A 16,817-nucleotide genomic window follows, 5' to 3' on the forward strand; every position below is an offset into this window, starting at 1 on the left:
ACACACACACACACACACACACACACACACACACACACACACACAATGATGCTGTCGTTAGCACCTTTTGTCTCTGTTATTCATTTGATATCCACAGATACATCAGTCACATTACCAGCTGGTCATTTTTTTTTTTTTTTTGTAACTGAGAATTACCATCGTTGGTTTTACATCTGCCACTGCTGCAACTCTTATGTTTTATTTTCACTATTAGGCTACCATATTTATTTATTATTATCATTACTATGAATAATCATGCTGCTTGAGCACTTTGTACTTTGCCCACCACACATATATAACAATCAACATCTTGCTGCTATGAGCACTTTGCACTTTGTCTACCTCATACATGTTTCGGTATTGTCTAATGTGTTGTCTATTGTCTAATTGTGTCTTTTTATGCCTCACTTTCGTAGAGTAGCTTGTGGTCTGTGTAATTCTGTGTATTTTATCATTTTTATGTTATGTGTAGCCTGGACTACAGATGGAAATTAGCTGTGAGCTAAATCTGGTGCAACCATTTTTTCTTTTTTTCCTGCAAATGATTAATGTAATTGCACACTGTCCCTTATTAAACAAATAAACTAAACTAAACTAACTAAAAAGAGACAACTCTGAACTCGGGATCTCCCAGTTAAAAACTCAGCTTTCCGACTTCAAACCATTTAGAGACGCACCACGACCAGAACAACCAAAAACATGTTGGACCAGGACAAACTGTGCATTCAAAGTGCTTCATGTAGCTAAGATGTTTTAATAAAAAAAAATGTAAAATAGTTAAACAGATCATTTAAAATCAAAGAGAAATAACAACATGAATTTACTGTGTTACACAACATCAGTAGGGTAACTCATTCAGTGCCAGAGTTGTTTCTCTCGGTGTACAGCCAGTGCAGTACTTTTGAGGATTTCTGCTACTTTTCAAACAGCCACAGAATATGTTGTGCTTTGACTAAAATTACACAGAATATCTCAAATGAAAGGGGAGACACTCAAGTTGTTAGGTTAAAGCAGCAGTAGGCGATCCGGTGGTTTTGTCTAACTTCCTGTCAGCCGATGGAGTTAGCAGTCCCCGCCCTCGTCCCTACGTCACCACATTCAGGCGCATCCCTTGGCTGCACACACAGAGAGGACTGCCCCTTTATGCCGTTCTCTCTCCTCATTGGATAAAGGTTGTAGGATACAAGGAAAGTTTTCTCCTGGGCTCAGAGCAGAGCAGAGTGACTGACAGACCCGTGTTTCAGACCAAACACTCTATAGAAGTGATTGCTGTCGGAAGATACAACTATTTAAGACTTATATTAACACAAACATTCACCTGACTTCTGCTTTAAGTTAGTTGTTAAGTTAATGTGTAACCGTATGTAGATATTGTATATTTCATAACATTGTAATGTATTTTGGTGTTTAAAAAGCATTTTACTCGATGTTTTACCATTGACGGTGACGTGGGAGTTTGGCAAAACCTGAGTTCTGATTTGTCTCAAATGCAGCATAAACCTGCAGTCAAACTTTATTGACAACTTTACGATGACAGAGGCCGAGCATTGGAGGAGGTGATCGAACCTGAGCCGAAGGACTGACAGACTCTCTGACTGGGCCCCCTCTCCTCTCCTCTCCTCTCCTCTCCTCTCCTCTCCTCTCCTCTCCTCTCCTCTCCTCTCCTCTCCTCTCCTCTCCTCCTCTCCTCTCCTCTCCTCCTCTCCTCCAGGTGACGGAGAGCATGCAGTTCCCCTTCAAGAAGCAGATGAGGGTGGAGGTGGTGGACAAGACTCACCTGTGTCGCACCCGCGTGGCTCTGGTGGAGCAGGTGAGACACGGAGGGAAAGGTCAGAGGTCGCTGTCCTCCGCCAGAGGGGTAGAGTGACTCTGTGTGTGTGTGTGTGTGTGTGTGTGTGTGTGTGTGTGTGTGTGTGTGTGTGTGTGTGTGTGTGTGTGTGCAGGTGATCGGTGGGCGTCTCCGTCTGGTGTACGAGGAGTGCGACGACGGGTCAGACGACTTCTGGTGTCACATGTACAGTCCTCTGATCCACAGCATCGGCTGGTCTCGATCCATCGGACACCGCTTCAAACGCTCCGGTGAGTCAGCTGATCCATGAGTCAGCTGATCGGTGGGTAGTAGTACCGTATTTTCCGGACTATAAGTCGCGTTTTTTTTCTAGTTTGGCTGGCCATGCAACCTATATTATGCATACCTATATATGCAACTCCTCATTCAGTAGCTCATCTTCATCTTCCTCACGTGCTGTTCTCCTCGCTGCGCCGTCTGACCTGTCTCCGTTGCGCCGTAGCGCTTCACTCCGTCAGTTCAGAGTATTTTCACAGCGTGTTCTGCGGTCCGTCTTCGGTCTCTGCTCCGGTCCCGACTGTGCTCCGGACACGGAGCAGAGAGCCAGGTCCGACAGTGCCAGCCTGTCCCTCTCTGAAGCAGAGGAGAGGTCGGCTTCACTCCCGTCCGTCTTCACAGACAGTCCACAAAGGATTTCTGATCACAGGGTTTCCCGCAGCGCTTTCCTGTTAAGGCGGCCGCCTTAACAACAAAGAGCTGCCGCCTAAACTAACGTCTTAAAAAAAAAAAAAGGAGCGATATTCGCCGCCGCCGCCGCCCCCCGTCGGACGATCGCCTTCATTCATCTCCGCATCCTCTACGCATCCTCACACACACATACACACCACAAAGCATGCATAAAAGCAGCACGCGCTGTAGGTGCCGGCCTTTCGTGTAAACAAAGCCCCGGCCATTATATGAGACCCGGCTATTAATTAAATGTTTGAAAAATAAATGTGACTTATAAACCGGTGCGACTTATATATGTTTTTTTCCTCTTCATGACGTATTTTTAGGCAGATGCGACTAATAATCCGGTGCGACATAGTCCGGAAAATACGGTAGTAGTAGTAGTAGTAGTAGTTTATTCGATCTTTAACACAAAATTATTTACAGTTGAGCATCAATCCCAGTCAGTCAACCTTCCATAAAACCATCATTAGTTCAACTAGTTCATAAATAGATAGAAAAGGTGAAGCTGAAGCTCTCTAGCTTATAGATGTCTACTATCCTTTAATTCAATTTTCCATCACATCCATTAGAGTTCTTCATGGTTTCAGAGTCATAGAAAGAAACAAGTATCCAACAATTAACAAGTGTAGCCAAAAAATAAAATAAATAGATAATTAAACAGTATTTCAGTTGCAATCAGAGTCATAGAAAGAAACAATTATCCAATAATTAAAGGGACAACGAGGAGTTTTGTTAAAGCAAAGTGTTTTTTCACTACATTTATGAGCCTCCACACCGTGAAATTCTTTGACCGGAGCAAGACAGACTCATGTTTTCATTCATCAAGAATTAAAGTCAGAGGTTGGAAGACGATCACATACCGTCGTAGTTCCCACCATAAACGGAGATTCGGCGGCGTTATTCTCATGACTCGCCACGAAACCGAAAGTAAAGAAACGCTGGTCGGCTCGCCCAGCATTTCCACCACCACTAATAATAACAAAATAACCATAGAGACAAAACCATAGATTTATCTAAAATGGACCATTAACAAGTGGTAACGTAGATTCATCCACATTAATATGAGACTTTTTTATAACCAAATAGAAACTCCTCGTTGTCCCTTTAACAAGTGTAGCCAAAAAAAAAAAAATAGTTAACAGCATTACAGTTGCAATCAACACCCAACTATTCAATCCTTCAGCTGATCGGTGAGTCAGCTCGTCCATCGGGTTTTCAGCAGCTGTAGAATCAGTGTGTGTGTGTGTGTGTGTGTGTGTGTGTGTGTGTGTGTCTCCAGATGTGTTGAAGAAGCTGGACGGCCCGGTGGACGCTCCTGGACAGCTGTTTGCCAAGGTGAGAGTCTGGTCACCAGCAGCTGATCGGTTCTGGTTCTGGTTCTGGTTCTGTCCTGGTCCAGGTGGATCTACCTGACTCAGCACAGACCGCCGGCCAATCAGAGGCGGCGCTGGGAGGGGAGGGGCGGGGCCTCAGCCGCTCACGCCTGCGTCCTGTGTTTGTTGCCAGGTGAGGGAGGTGGACCAGACCGGCTCGTGGTTCGAGGACGGGATGAAGCTGGAGGCCATCGACCCTCTCAACCTGTCGGCCATCTGCGTGGCCACGGTCAGGAAGGTGAGCACGCTGCACAAACTCAACAACTTAACAAGAATATCTGTCTTATTTCTAGTCAAAATGTCATTTCTAATCAAAACAATCTCATTCTACTTAAAATAAGACTCATCACATTAAAAAGCAGCTTGTTTTTAGACACTTTTTACTTCTTTCAAGCAGATTTCACATGAAATAAGTAGAAAAATCTGATAGTGGAGCAAGTGCATGTGCAATCGTGTGTTATGGGATAGTGCAATTTAAGTCGATCCTGCACTTTATTGGGGCATCGTGCAATTCATTTTTTTAATACTTTATTGCAAGGTTTCTCACCTTCACAAACATAGTCATAATCATTTCATTTTCTTAATTGTACCTTGCATTTTTTTTTCCAAGTATATATTCCAAAGTAAATAACAAACAATAAAATAAACAAACAATAAGATAAATAAACTAACTAAATAAACTAACATCAACTTATGAGAAAATAAGCGGTGGTGCATGTATGCGTGTTCATGTATCTGTGTGTGTGTATGCATGTGAGCATCAGTGTTGGGGTGGGGACCATTTAGTTCATCTCCTTAATTTGATTGAATATTTCCACTGTTTTTATCAGCCTTTCTTTACAGTATAACTTATTCCAAATATGTATTTGTTCCCTATTTATAATCATCATATAAGCATCGTACAATTCAATTCAATTCAGTCTTGCACTTATGCACTCGTCACTTTAGCAAACAGCACTTTAACTAGCACTATAGCACTTTATAACTTCTCAGTAATCTGTTGGTCCCCTTACCCACTCTTTTAACCGTCTATGGTCAGTTAACTGCTGGTTTATGTACAGTATGTCTTTCATATATGTTTTGTGTAAGATGTAAAGGTGTTTTATTGTCCTAGTCCTCTTGTACTTTTTACCTTTTGTACTTTTTATCGTTATTGTTTTTTATGTCTAACATCAACCTGCCAATGGGACTGGGGATGGAAACTAGCCACTTGGCTACAATCCCACATATTTACATGTCAATGTCCATCAATATGTACTGTTCCCATTTTTTAATAAATAAATAAATCTGAAATCTGAAAATCCTCCTTATTATTACAAGCACAAAAAATTTGCTTTCACTGGCAGATTTTTCTACTTATTTCAAGTGAAAATTTGTTTGAAAGAAGTGAAATGATCTAAAAACAAGTTGATTTTTAGGTGATGAGTCTTATTTTAAGTGGAAAGAGATTAGTTTAGACTAATCACAGGACCACCCACTCTGGGTTTAAATCCCTGGGTTTCTGGCATTAGTCTCAGAACTGAAGAAGCCTCTTGGATGAAGGTGAAACGTCTTCAAGAAAGAAAAGAAGTCCAGTTGCTTTTTACTACGACTCCACAAGAGAAAGATTTAGAATTTTTGCAGTGCACTGTCGGCCAATCAGATCAGAGCAGAGCAGAGCAGCCTGTCAGGTAACAGACACTCTGTTAGCTCCTGTAGCTCCTCATGCTAACAGCAGTGTGTTGCCACAGTAACAGCCCCCCCCCCCCCCCACAGGTCCTGGCGGATGGATACCTGATGATCGGCATCGACGGCTCGGAGGCGGCCGACGGCTCCGACTGGTTCTGTTACCACTCCACCTCTCCCTCCATCTTCCCCTCCGGCTTCTGTGAGATCAACAGCATCGAGCTGACGCCGCCCAGAGGTGATGACACACACACACACACACACACACACACACACATACGGGTTTATATGGTTTAGATGGACATTTTCTCGAAACCCGTCCGGTGGTGGTTTAGCTGGACTACCCTTTCCTGAGGTCCTAGAGGTTTGGGAGTTAAACTAAAGTACTGCAAAAAATCTGAAAAAAAATTAGCTCACTTTAGAGTTCAGATACACCCTACACAACTCCATACACACCACCCTGATAGTATTGTGGTTTATGCAGACAACACAAATATGTGGCTTATAAGCTCATAACAAACATTATTAGGTCTTTAAAGGGCAATGATGTCACAATTTAAATGACTCCTCATTAACATAAATACACAAACCTGACAGCACACAACATTAACAGAACAGTCATTTTATTATCAATTAACTGCTGTTACATGGAAATACTGCCCATGTATACATAATATAACATATCAAATAGTGAAATAAACATCACTATGTGAAAATAAAGTGTCAGAGCACTTAATCTAGAACATAAAAACATAAACACAATAGAAATACAATAAAACAAACAAAAACAAACCTCACACAGTCACTTTGTCAACAAAAACCCAACTCACAGGCAACTAGCAGCCTGCCACACAAGAGCCATAACCCCCCCCCCCCCCCCCCCCCAAAAAAAAAGGTTTACTGCAAGATTATTTATATTTATTCTGACTTATGACGACCCATGTTGAACAGGTGGCATTATTGAATATATTAGGGCATCAAACACCAAAACACCACTGGACCCTGTGGAACCCTATAGCTTCTCTTTCTGTGACTGTCTCTTTGCAGCTACTCCTCTGTTTCTGACAAAGTCCCTTATATTTTGCACTGTTCTTTGTGCTAATGCAGAGCCTTCTACCAGCTTGCAATGACTGCATTCGTTTTTGGTGGCCAGTTTTCCTTTGCAAATGTGACCTCTGAAATGCCGCATTACTGCAGCAACCTCAGCCTTAGACCACACTTTCTTCTTTGGCACTCTTCTGGACTCATCGTCTTGACCAGCATCTTGTCCTAGAAGATATACAAAGCAAAAGAAAAAACATTACACATACAAAACATGTATTGGCTGGTTGGATCAATCAAAAACAAAGTTCAACTAATGAACAGATTCCTGTTTACTTGTTTCTGTGATGAGCGTTCTTGAATACTCAATTTTCAGTTGACACCTGATTTAATATCACCAACAAAATTTGTCCAACTTTGATGAATCTTAATATTTGCCAAACACCTCAAAACAGTTTCATCTGTGCTCAAAATCAAACAATGTTTTCAGATCACACACACACACACACACACACACACACGTCAAAATTGCAACACTACAGAGCATTAATTAAAAACTATATCAGAAAATGGAAAACGGTGTTCAGGACATGTAGCTCCAAAAAGAGGTTTGTGTTTTCCAATAATTTCAACATTCATAACTCCATAACATGGTTTAGATATTTAAATTTGGATATTGCATACTGCAAGTACTGCAAGAATTACAGTATTGACTGTCTGTGGATTCAGCACTTGCAAAATGACTAAGAACAAAGACAAAATCTAAATGAAAAGCACATTACATTACACTGTAGATGTAACTGCAAAATCAAAGTCAACAAGTGATTCATTTGGCTTCAGCATCACGTCTTTGTGCTGGGTCAGTCCAGAGGGCTTCCTCTGCATTACAGACAGCACGGTTTCTGTAGGGTTTTTGGTCATATACCTTCCACCGCCATGCAGAGAAAAGGGGAAAGGGAGTAGTGTATGGTGGAAGGGAAACATTTATAAATTGCTGGTTGATGTTGAACCACTCTGGTATCACCCTTTAACTCACCATGCCTCTTATGTACAGTAGGTACTACTTCAAAATGGCCATTTCACTCTCGGGGAGGGTTTTACAGTAGAGCTAAAATATGGACGTTAGATGTTTTTTTAAGGAACATTTGTTTACTGGTAAAATAAAAATTGCCAACCTGAATTATTGTCCCAGTCTGCCCCCGTGAGCCTCTATCACAGCCTGACTGGATGTTGCTTAAATATAAGAATAGCCTATAACAGACCTGGCCGGACACGGCCCGTGGACCATCTCAATCCGGCCCCCCATGTGCACAAAGAAAAAAAAAGAAAGAAAATCCTCCATCCCTCGCATTAATCAGCTGTTTGAAACAGTGACAGCCCCCGTTAGAGCAGTAGCCTACACATCGCAGACAGAAACCTCCGCAGGTAGACGATCTCCTGCAGGACAGAGATGAAGGGCTGCTCAGTCTCTTTCTCTGCCTGACACCAGAGCTCCGACGGAGCGGAGTTTCTGACCACCGAGTCGGTGTTTCACAAACCTCCGTCAGCCGAACCATGTCATAACTGCTGGCGGTTATAAAGCCCCATCACAGCACCTAATCATAACTTCCCAAACACTGAAATTTAGCAAACTGTGATTAAAAGAGCATTTTATGAGATCTGTGCTGGATATAAGTTGAAAATGCAATTACATCGATTGTGTTCTGTCAAATAGTCTATTTTAAGAAGTATGTCCACCAAATATATGTAGTTTAATATATTTTCAGCAATAAATATTTAATATTTCAATTCGATTTCGAATTGTGTGGCCCTTCACTCACTTTATCGGAGTCAGTGTGGCCCTCTGGAAAAAATAATTGCCCACCCTTGGCCTATAATAATATCTGATAGCCTAAAGACGTCTGAGGTTGTGATTTTCCTCGCTCGCTGCTAGGGTTGGGCATCGTTTGGATTTTAGCGATTCCGATTCCGATTCTCTATATCGATTCCGGTTCTAAACGATTCTCGGTTCCGATTCTTTGAGGTGCAGGTCAACAGGTCACAACTTATTTCACAGGATATTTTTTTTATTTGACAAACTCTTCACACAGGCCATTTTTGCATGCCTGCTTGGACTTCAAACATCATCTTATACAGCTTCTAAGACCTCCAAAAGGCCTCCAAAAATAGATTTTGCCAACTATGGTATTCAATTAAAAGGGAGGGTCCCTAACTGTAACTATAAAACTGAAACTTGGCAAGCAGTCTAACATACAAAGAGCTGCAGAACAGGTGACTGTATATGCAACAAAATAAAACAAACACTGGAGCAGTCATGGTGACAAATCAAAAACAGTTTTTGTTTAAGAAGGTAATCATGTCTGCCTACTCAGGCTGAGGAGGTCTGTACACTAGTGACGCGCGGTGCGGGGCGCGGGGGGGCGGGTCATTAAAAACACTGATGATGAAGTCCAGAGTGTGTTATCAGGGCCGCGCTGATGTTGACGGGAAAGCCGGCGGAGGTGTGAGGGAACCGGTGAGACGGCGGCTGGGAGCATCAGCAGAGCGGGGTTGGTTTCACTGAGAGCAGACCGGGGAGAGAGAGAGGCGGCGGCCGCCGCGGCTGCTGCACTCGCTGCACTGTGACTCTCTCACTCCTCACGAGCTCCACACTGAGAAGCTACCGGCAACACAGCGCCTCTGTCTGCCCTTTCAAAGTAAAAAGCTGCTGTCTGACGTTTAATAGCGGCGGGGATGGTTGTGAAAATAGATGCGGTGGTGCGGGGCGGGTCAAATTACTGCAAACTAGTGCGAGCGAGAGTAAAACAAACAAACAAACTAGTGCGGACATTTAGGAACCGAAAAAAAGGATGGAAATTCAAATGGCTTCTTTTAAGTTAGATATTTGACAGACATTCACTCCATCTAAATTAATAGAAAATATAAGATGTGTTCAACTGAGCAACAACTGTGAGTTTTGAGTGGTTGTGTGCAAGCTATGATATATGTGCTTAAGACTCAAAACTCTTCACATGGTAATGCTGTGATGCAACCAATACAGTATAAGCCAGTTCAGAGTGCACAGGCGACATGGGTGAGTTGAAGGGTAACACCAGAGTGGTTCAACATCAGCCAGCAATTCATAAGTTTGGAAAAAAAAAAAGCGGATGCTTCATATGGCTCGCTTTTTTTGCGAGCCCGCCGCGTCCGTCCGCTTCGATTGTTGCCAGCACATACAGATGCAGTGAGCGTCCGCTGCCGAGTGTCCGGCGAAAGCAAGAGCCTGCTCCAGCCGGCAAAGCGGAGCAGCGAGCTGTTGGTGTTTTAATAAACAGAGACGTGGCGTGTGTAGCTCGTGTCAAACTGTATTGAACACTCTTGCCGCAGACGTAAACAACGCATTGCTTCCTGTTTGCTCTTGGGCTGTACCATTCTCATGTAGACAGTGGGGGGGGGCTAACCTGTGGTACAGTCCCATAACATGAGCGTCTGTTGCGTCGTGGAAGTTTGTTACTATGGACGCTGTGTTGCTGTGTGGAGATTGTGAAATGCCGCTCCCCTCATCCTGCAACACTCCTGCCCCCCTCCCTCTCCCCCCTCTCAGCTCTCGGCTTCTAGAGGACTCAAGATGGCGTTTTCTTCTCGCGAGAGCTAAATTGGGTACTCCAATAGGGCTAAATAGAAGTGAATATTGCATATTATTTCTCAAAAATGTGGTTTTAAGACCCCTTCAACATCTGAAACAGATATAAATACCAGATGGTGGATACTTTAACATAGTTTGTATTTTTTATCTTACTTTGTGTCTTTTTGTATTGCCTTTTTTGGATTTTATAGCTTGCTTCAATGTCTTTTTATATGTTGTGTACAGATGCGTTACAATCAAACTTACTTTCAGAGAGAGGGGCAGTCTCATTCACTGTGGAGGTCACTGATGACACTGCTTCTGCAATATACATAAACATGTTTTATGGAAAAAATACATTTGATCAAAAACAACTGTAAAAGTAACTGAAGAAGTAACTTACCCAAATCTGCAGCATCATGGACCTGCTCCGTAGCTGTAGAGTCTGTTGCAGCATCCACAGCCTCTCTAGTGTCACACTCTGTGAATGCTGTGCCACTGTCATCAGATTCATTGTCACTGTCCTTGGCCTCAGTGTCGCTTACTGCGATTTCACCTAGGGGATGGTGTTAGTAAAAGTCTTATGAATAGCACAAAACTAATTAAACTACAAAGCAAAACTGGACTTAATGACATTCGAAATATTTTTAAGATACCGTATATAGATGTATCATTCAATGCCACAGTTCTGTAACTGGCACCAAAGTGTAACATGATGAGATGCCAACTTTGTGGCCATTGCTAACCTGACAATCTTGACTGATCGGTATCATGTGTTGACAAGACTTACTTAGCAACTTAGTGAAAAAACAATATCAAAACATCAATAAGTGCTAATTTCTGTCCAAACCTTCAATTTCTATCTCATCCAGGGATTTCCCCTGCATGCTGGAAAGATGTCCTTTCTCCATTGATAAAAGCAGTTTAGAAATCTTGGCCAGCTGTGTTGTGGGAACTGGTAATCTGTAGAAGTCCCGGTGAACACGGATGTCATGTCCCAAGAAATCTGCGACCTGATCAAGTTCATTATTTTTCAAATTAAGGACCTGAGAGAGTGTTGCAACATGTTTCCTAAGTTGCGTCGACCTGAGATGCTCAGGGTGCTTTGCTCCACACTGGCTTGCATGAACACGCAAACAGTCCTGCCCTCTGTAATGGGTCATTGATTTAGGTCTTGCAAACAGGAAGACATTTGTGGCACAAACACCACACTCAGTCCTTTGACTGGTCAGTAGTGAGAGAGCACCCACCATCCTTGGTGTGAGCAGAACTGCAACCTTTCTGCCCCTTTTCCCCATGATTTCGATTCGGCTGAAATAGTTGCAGAGCTTCTGTTCAGTCTTTGACAAACCCATGGCAACATCTTCATGGAGCTTTGTGTTGTCTCTTTCATGGAAACTTTTGAGGCGCATTTTTGAAACCTCCCCAGCTCGTCTTCGATTGAACACAATGATTTGTGCAAGTGTAACTTTTGCAAGTTGAGCATAGTTCTGAGTCGTGGCATTCTCCTTCAAGTTGCAAAAGGCACTTTCTGCAGATTTCTCAAGGTACTGGTGAAGAATGCGAACATCTTCAGTGAAGGGTAAAGTTGATGGCTTGTTGTACTTTGCATCACTGAGTGTGTTCAAGGCACTGTGAGACACCATCTCAGACCACTTGGAGGAGTACAACTTCTTGAATGTGTCAGTGGACTTGATCAGTTCTTCATGTTCTGCCATGAGGGCCCTACAATGGATAATGTCACAAATTTTGTGCAATGTATGCCCCAATTTCAATGCAAGGCTTGGTGCTCCATACAAGTGTTTTTCTTCATCAAAACCAGAAACTTTCTTTACAGCTTGCACAACCCTCTGAAAGTTAGCAGGTTTAACAGCCTCCTCCAGGTTATGTACTGAGAAGTCTGTGCGCAGACATAACAACAAACGCCCCACTTCACGAAGCTTCTGTCGCATGTATTCGTACTTCGTAGGGTCTTGTCCATGTCTGTTGAAGAGTGATTGGGCAAACTGAATAATAGACAGGTCATTTCTCACAGCTGAGGCAACCTCATCCTGTTTCATGGCACTAAGGAGCTTCCAAACTCCAGCTGTGATCTGGTGACAAGATGCAGACTCTTGAGCAACAGCCAAACCCAGTACTTTGGTCCTCCCAGGTTCTTTTTCCAAATCTTCATCTTCTGGCTTGCAGGGGCATCTGCGGACATGTCTCCAAAGCTCTTTCCGGAGGTACATCCCTTGACAGTACATACAGTGAACAAACTTTCCTGCCACTGCTTTAGCCTTTGGTTTTCTCTTTACTTTCAGTGGACCTGCTCCACCTTGTAAAACAGCAGTGTTATGTCTAAAATTTCCCTTATTCCTCATTTTTTCTAACAATATTTTACGCTCCTTTGAGTGCTCAGGGAGGGAAAAAACACGTACAACTTCTGCATGTGTAGTGTGTGTCTTCAAGTGGCGAGAAATTTTGCTTTGTGGTTGACCACAAATGTAACAGTAATTTTTAGTGCTCATAGTCAAATGTGTTGATTCTTGATTGTGAGGCTCTGCTTGCTCCTCTCGCCTTTTCTTCTTTTTCTTTGGCGAGGTTTTTAGAGAATTTGCTGAACCTGATGTTTCTTCAAGGGGCGGTTGACCTTTTGATGTACTGGGCACAACTGGGATGTCTGTGTCTGACCCATAAGCATCAGATGTGACTGGTTTTACCTGAATGTGTTCATCGTTAGACCGAATAGGTATGAAAGGTATACTTGTGTCTGAATCTTCATCATCATCTTGAAACTCTGAGTCTGGTATGTAATCCTCATCAGACTGGTCCTGATCATCATCAGATATTGGATCCACATTGGAATGTGGTATGCTATCCTCATCTGACAGCAGTTCATCCTTAGAACCTTCAGAAAGATGTTGCTCCTGAAATGGTGAGACAACACATTTTAGTTATGGACACTTTACATTCACTTAAAAAAATTCAAGACAACCTAAATCGATACTTGCCTGTGATGGGTGGAGGAGATTATCATTTGGAAATCGTCTGAAACAGGTTTTATGCCAGACACCTGAACAAACTGTAACACATTTAATACAAGTATTATTGTCTGTTGCCAGTCTGTTTACATTGTTCCTCTCCAAAATTAATGATTTGGAATACACATAAACTGCAAAAATGTTTCATCCCAAGCATGACACTCTCACAGATTTTGTCAGTGCCAGTGAAGCAAAACAAACTGTGTACCAAGGATGAGTGGTTAATTATACAGTACATTAGAATACACAACATATACTAGGTACATGGTTAGGTACATCTAAATAAAACAAAAAGAAGAAGCATTAATTCAACTTTCTGATCATTTGAGGCTTCAATTCAACTCTGTTGTTGTTGTTGTTGTCGTTGTCTGTGTTATACAGAGAAGTGTTTCTAGTATTTATCCCACCCTTAATGTTAAAAAGGGAGAAGACAAAAAATTAGAAACATCTCTTACTATGACAAAACACAGCTCAGCAGCACCATGAACTTCAGCTTCCAAAATGATCAGAAAGTTCAATCAAAACCTCCAAAAAGAGTTTCAGCAAAAATATCACAACTATAATTCATTGCAGGACTGTTGTACGACACTGTATTAGTTTCAGATATACCCAATACCCTGCAAACGGAGTCTGTTTTCACCTACTGTCACTAGCCATACAAAATAATGCTGCATATATCTCACCTTTGCACTTATAGCCAAGCCACTTTAAGGAGGCTACAGGTCCCACACACTGAAGGCATTTCTCCAAGGAGGATACTGTTGCACACACAAGCCGGTGATTTTGACACTGTTGGCGGAAAATATTTCACATTCACATTTTGACATCTTGAAAGTCCTAAAAGAGCAATTCCATTCCAATGCAATATCAATGTGACACACAATTTTCCGTCCCCCTATTGAGAACTGAATCAATTTGACTTGAACAAGTGAAATTATTTTTTACTTATTTTTATTGGTCCCAGATACAGGGAACAAAAGAACATGAGCTCAAAATTACAACAGTGTTGAATGTAAATGTGCCTTATTTGTTAAGATCAGGAAAAAAAGAAATTGCTAGCTTTGGCTTGTCAACATTTTCAGTTATACTAAGACTGACTCAAATCTGGGGATTTAGACTTAGAAAATATCACATGTATTGCTCCTATAGGAATAGATCTTGTTTTACTTCCCATTTATTACTAACAACACAGTTCCCATCGACCAGATGTAATAAACTTAACATTCTCATTAAAGTAACAAACAGATCAAATGCAGGTTGTCCAAGTATTTTTGAAAATCAAAATGATGTCACGGGAGAAAGGACCTTGTTAACTGTATGGACCTCCTAAGTCATATTAGAGTGGATCACTGCTTTACACACACACAGAATCAAACATTATACTGACCTACACTTTCAGTACATGGCCCTTACATACCATTGTCCATATAAATCACATCACAGTCAGGTGACTGCACACACACATACCCACAACACTGATCAAGCATGTTGGTGAAGTTTGCCACAAGTGTCATCAATAAGAAATACATTGAATTGTATTTACCTTTCCATGCCCGCTGAGTGGACCAGGACCTGGACTTGTCTGAATCTGGTCTTCACATATCTGGATCCGACTGCTCTCAGCCATTGGCTATAGCAGATAAAGCATATGGGAAAGAGGCATTAAAAACACAGGCACTGAGAATGTACCACTCAGGAAGAATGTGAGGAAAGCTGATGAAGATATACCTCTTCAAAATCTTCAGTTGGGGATGTCAAAATGGTAGTCTCAGAATTTCCCTGAGGTATTTCCTCGTCAGGATCCTACAAAAAGAAGAAAATATGGCATCATAAATACCCTGAAGACAGATTTTTAGATGTGTAAAATAATGTAAAAGAGGCATCATGACTGTGTCTCATTAGTGTTTTGTGAGAAGAAACATCCACTTGAACTGTTTTAGTAACTTTGAAGGCCAAATGACTACAGTCTGAAGACTAGTCCATGACTATAAAAACTATAATCTTCGAATGTATGTCAAATTATTAGATTAGTATATGATTCCTTCCTCCATGCTAGAACTTTGGCTGTATGAGTGACTCCGTGCCTTTATAGGTCCTAAATCTGTATCAATGAGTTTTGAATAAGATCTTGTTTTACTTCCCATTTATTACTAACAACACAGTTCCCATCGACCAAATGTAATCAACTTAACATTCTCATTAAAGTAACAAACAGATCAAATGCAGGCTGTCCAAGTATTTTTGAAAATCAAAATGATGTCACGGGAGAAAGGACCTTGTTAACTGTATGGACCTCCTAAGTCATATTAGAGTGGATCACTGCATTATACACACACACACAGAATCAAACATTATACTGACCTACACTTTCAGTACATGGTCCTTACATACCATTGTCCATATAAATCATATCACAGTCAGGTGACTGCACACACACATACACACGACGAATTGTATTTACCTTTCCATGCTCGCTGAGTGGACCAGGACCTGGACTTGTCTGAATCTGGTCTTCACATATCTGGATCCGACTGCTCTCAGCCATTAACTATAGCAGATAAAGCATATGGGAAAGAGGCATTAAAAACACAGGCACTGAGAATGTACCACTCAGGAAGATATGTGAGGTCTGAATAAATGGGAGGATCCCACATTTCATAAAAAGAATGTGATGAAAGCTAATGAAGATATACCTCTTCAAAATCTTCAGTTGGGGATGTCAAAATGGTAGTCTCAGAATTTTCCTGAGGTATTTCCTCATCAGGATCCTACAAAAAGAAGAAAATATAGCATCATAAATACCCTTAAGACAGATTTTTAGATGTGTAAAATAATGTAAAAGAGGCATCATGACTGTGTCTCATTAGTGTTTTGTGAGAATTCTTCTAAATCCTAACTTTGTATCAATGAGTTTTGAAAAAGATCTTGTTTTACTTCCCATTTATTACTAACAACACAGTTCCCATCGACCAAATGTAATCAACTTAACATTCTCATTAAATTAACAAACAGATCAAATGCAGGTTGTCCAAGTATTTTTGAAAATCAAAATGATGTCACGGGAGAAAGGACCTTGTTAACTGTATGGACCTCCTAAGTCATATTAGAGTGGATCACTGCTTTATACACACACACACAGAATCAAACATTATACTGACCTACACTTTCAGTACATGGTCCTTACATACCATTGTCCATATAAATCACATCACAGTCAGGTGACTGCACACACACATACCCACAACACTGATCAAGCATGTTGGTGAAGTTTGCCACAAGTGTCATCAATAAGAAATACATTGAATTGTATTTACCTTTCCATGCCCGCTGAGTGGACCAGGACCTGGACTTGTCTGAATCTGGTCTTCACATATCTGGATCCGACTGCTCTCAGCCATTGGCTATAGCAGATAAAGCATATGGGAAAGAGGCATTAAAAACACAGGCACTGAGAATGTACCACTCAGGAAGAATGTGAGGAAAGCTGATGAAGATATACCTCTTCAAAATCTTCAGTTGGGGATGTCAAAATGGTAGTCTCAGAATTTCCCTGAGGTATTTCCTCGTCAGGATCCTACAAAAAGAAGAAA

At 41.6% G+C, this 16,817-nt stretch overlaps 1 protein-coding gene across 1 annotated transcript in view; it reads left to right on the forward strand.

Annotated features, from left to right (window-relative positions):
• The window catches only part of LOC310989781 (MBT domain-containing protein 1-like), a gene marked incomplete at its 5' end in the record, with an annotated part of 38,082 nt that overhangs the window by 8,716 nt on the left and 12,549 nt on the right, over window positions 1-16,817 (forward strand). The window contains 5 exons of the mRNA XM_083976929.1: window positions 1,712-1,810; window positions 1,944-2,079; window positions 3,801-3,856; window positions 4,028-4,132; window positions 5,650-5,797. Of these exons, the coding sequence (XP_083833055.1) occupies window positions 1,712-1,810; window positions 1,944-2,079; window positions 3,801-3,856; window positions 4,028-4,132; window positions 5,650-5,797 (544 nt within the window). The remainder of the gene's footprint in view (window positions 1-1,711; window positions 1,811-1,943; window positions 2,080-3,800; window positions 3,857-4,027; window positions 4,133-5,649; window positions 5,798-16,817) is intronic.

The sequence above is a fragment of the Trachurus trachurus genome (genome assembly GCF_905171665.1).
Source record: "Trachurus trachurus genome assembly, chromosome: 8".
NCBI classification, from domain to species: Eukaryota; Metazoa; Chordata; class Actinopteri; order Carangiformes; family Carangidae; genus Trachurus; species Trachurus trachurus.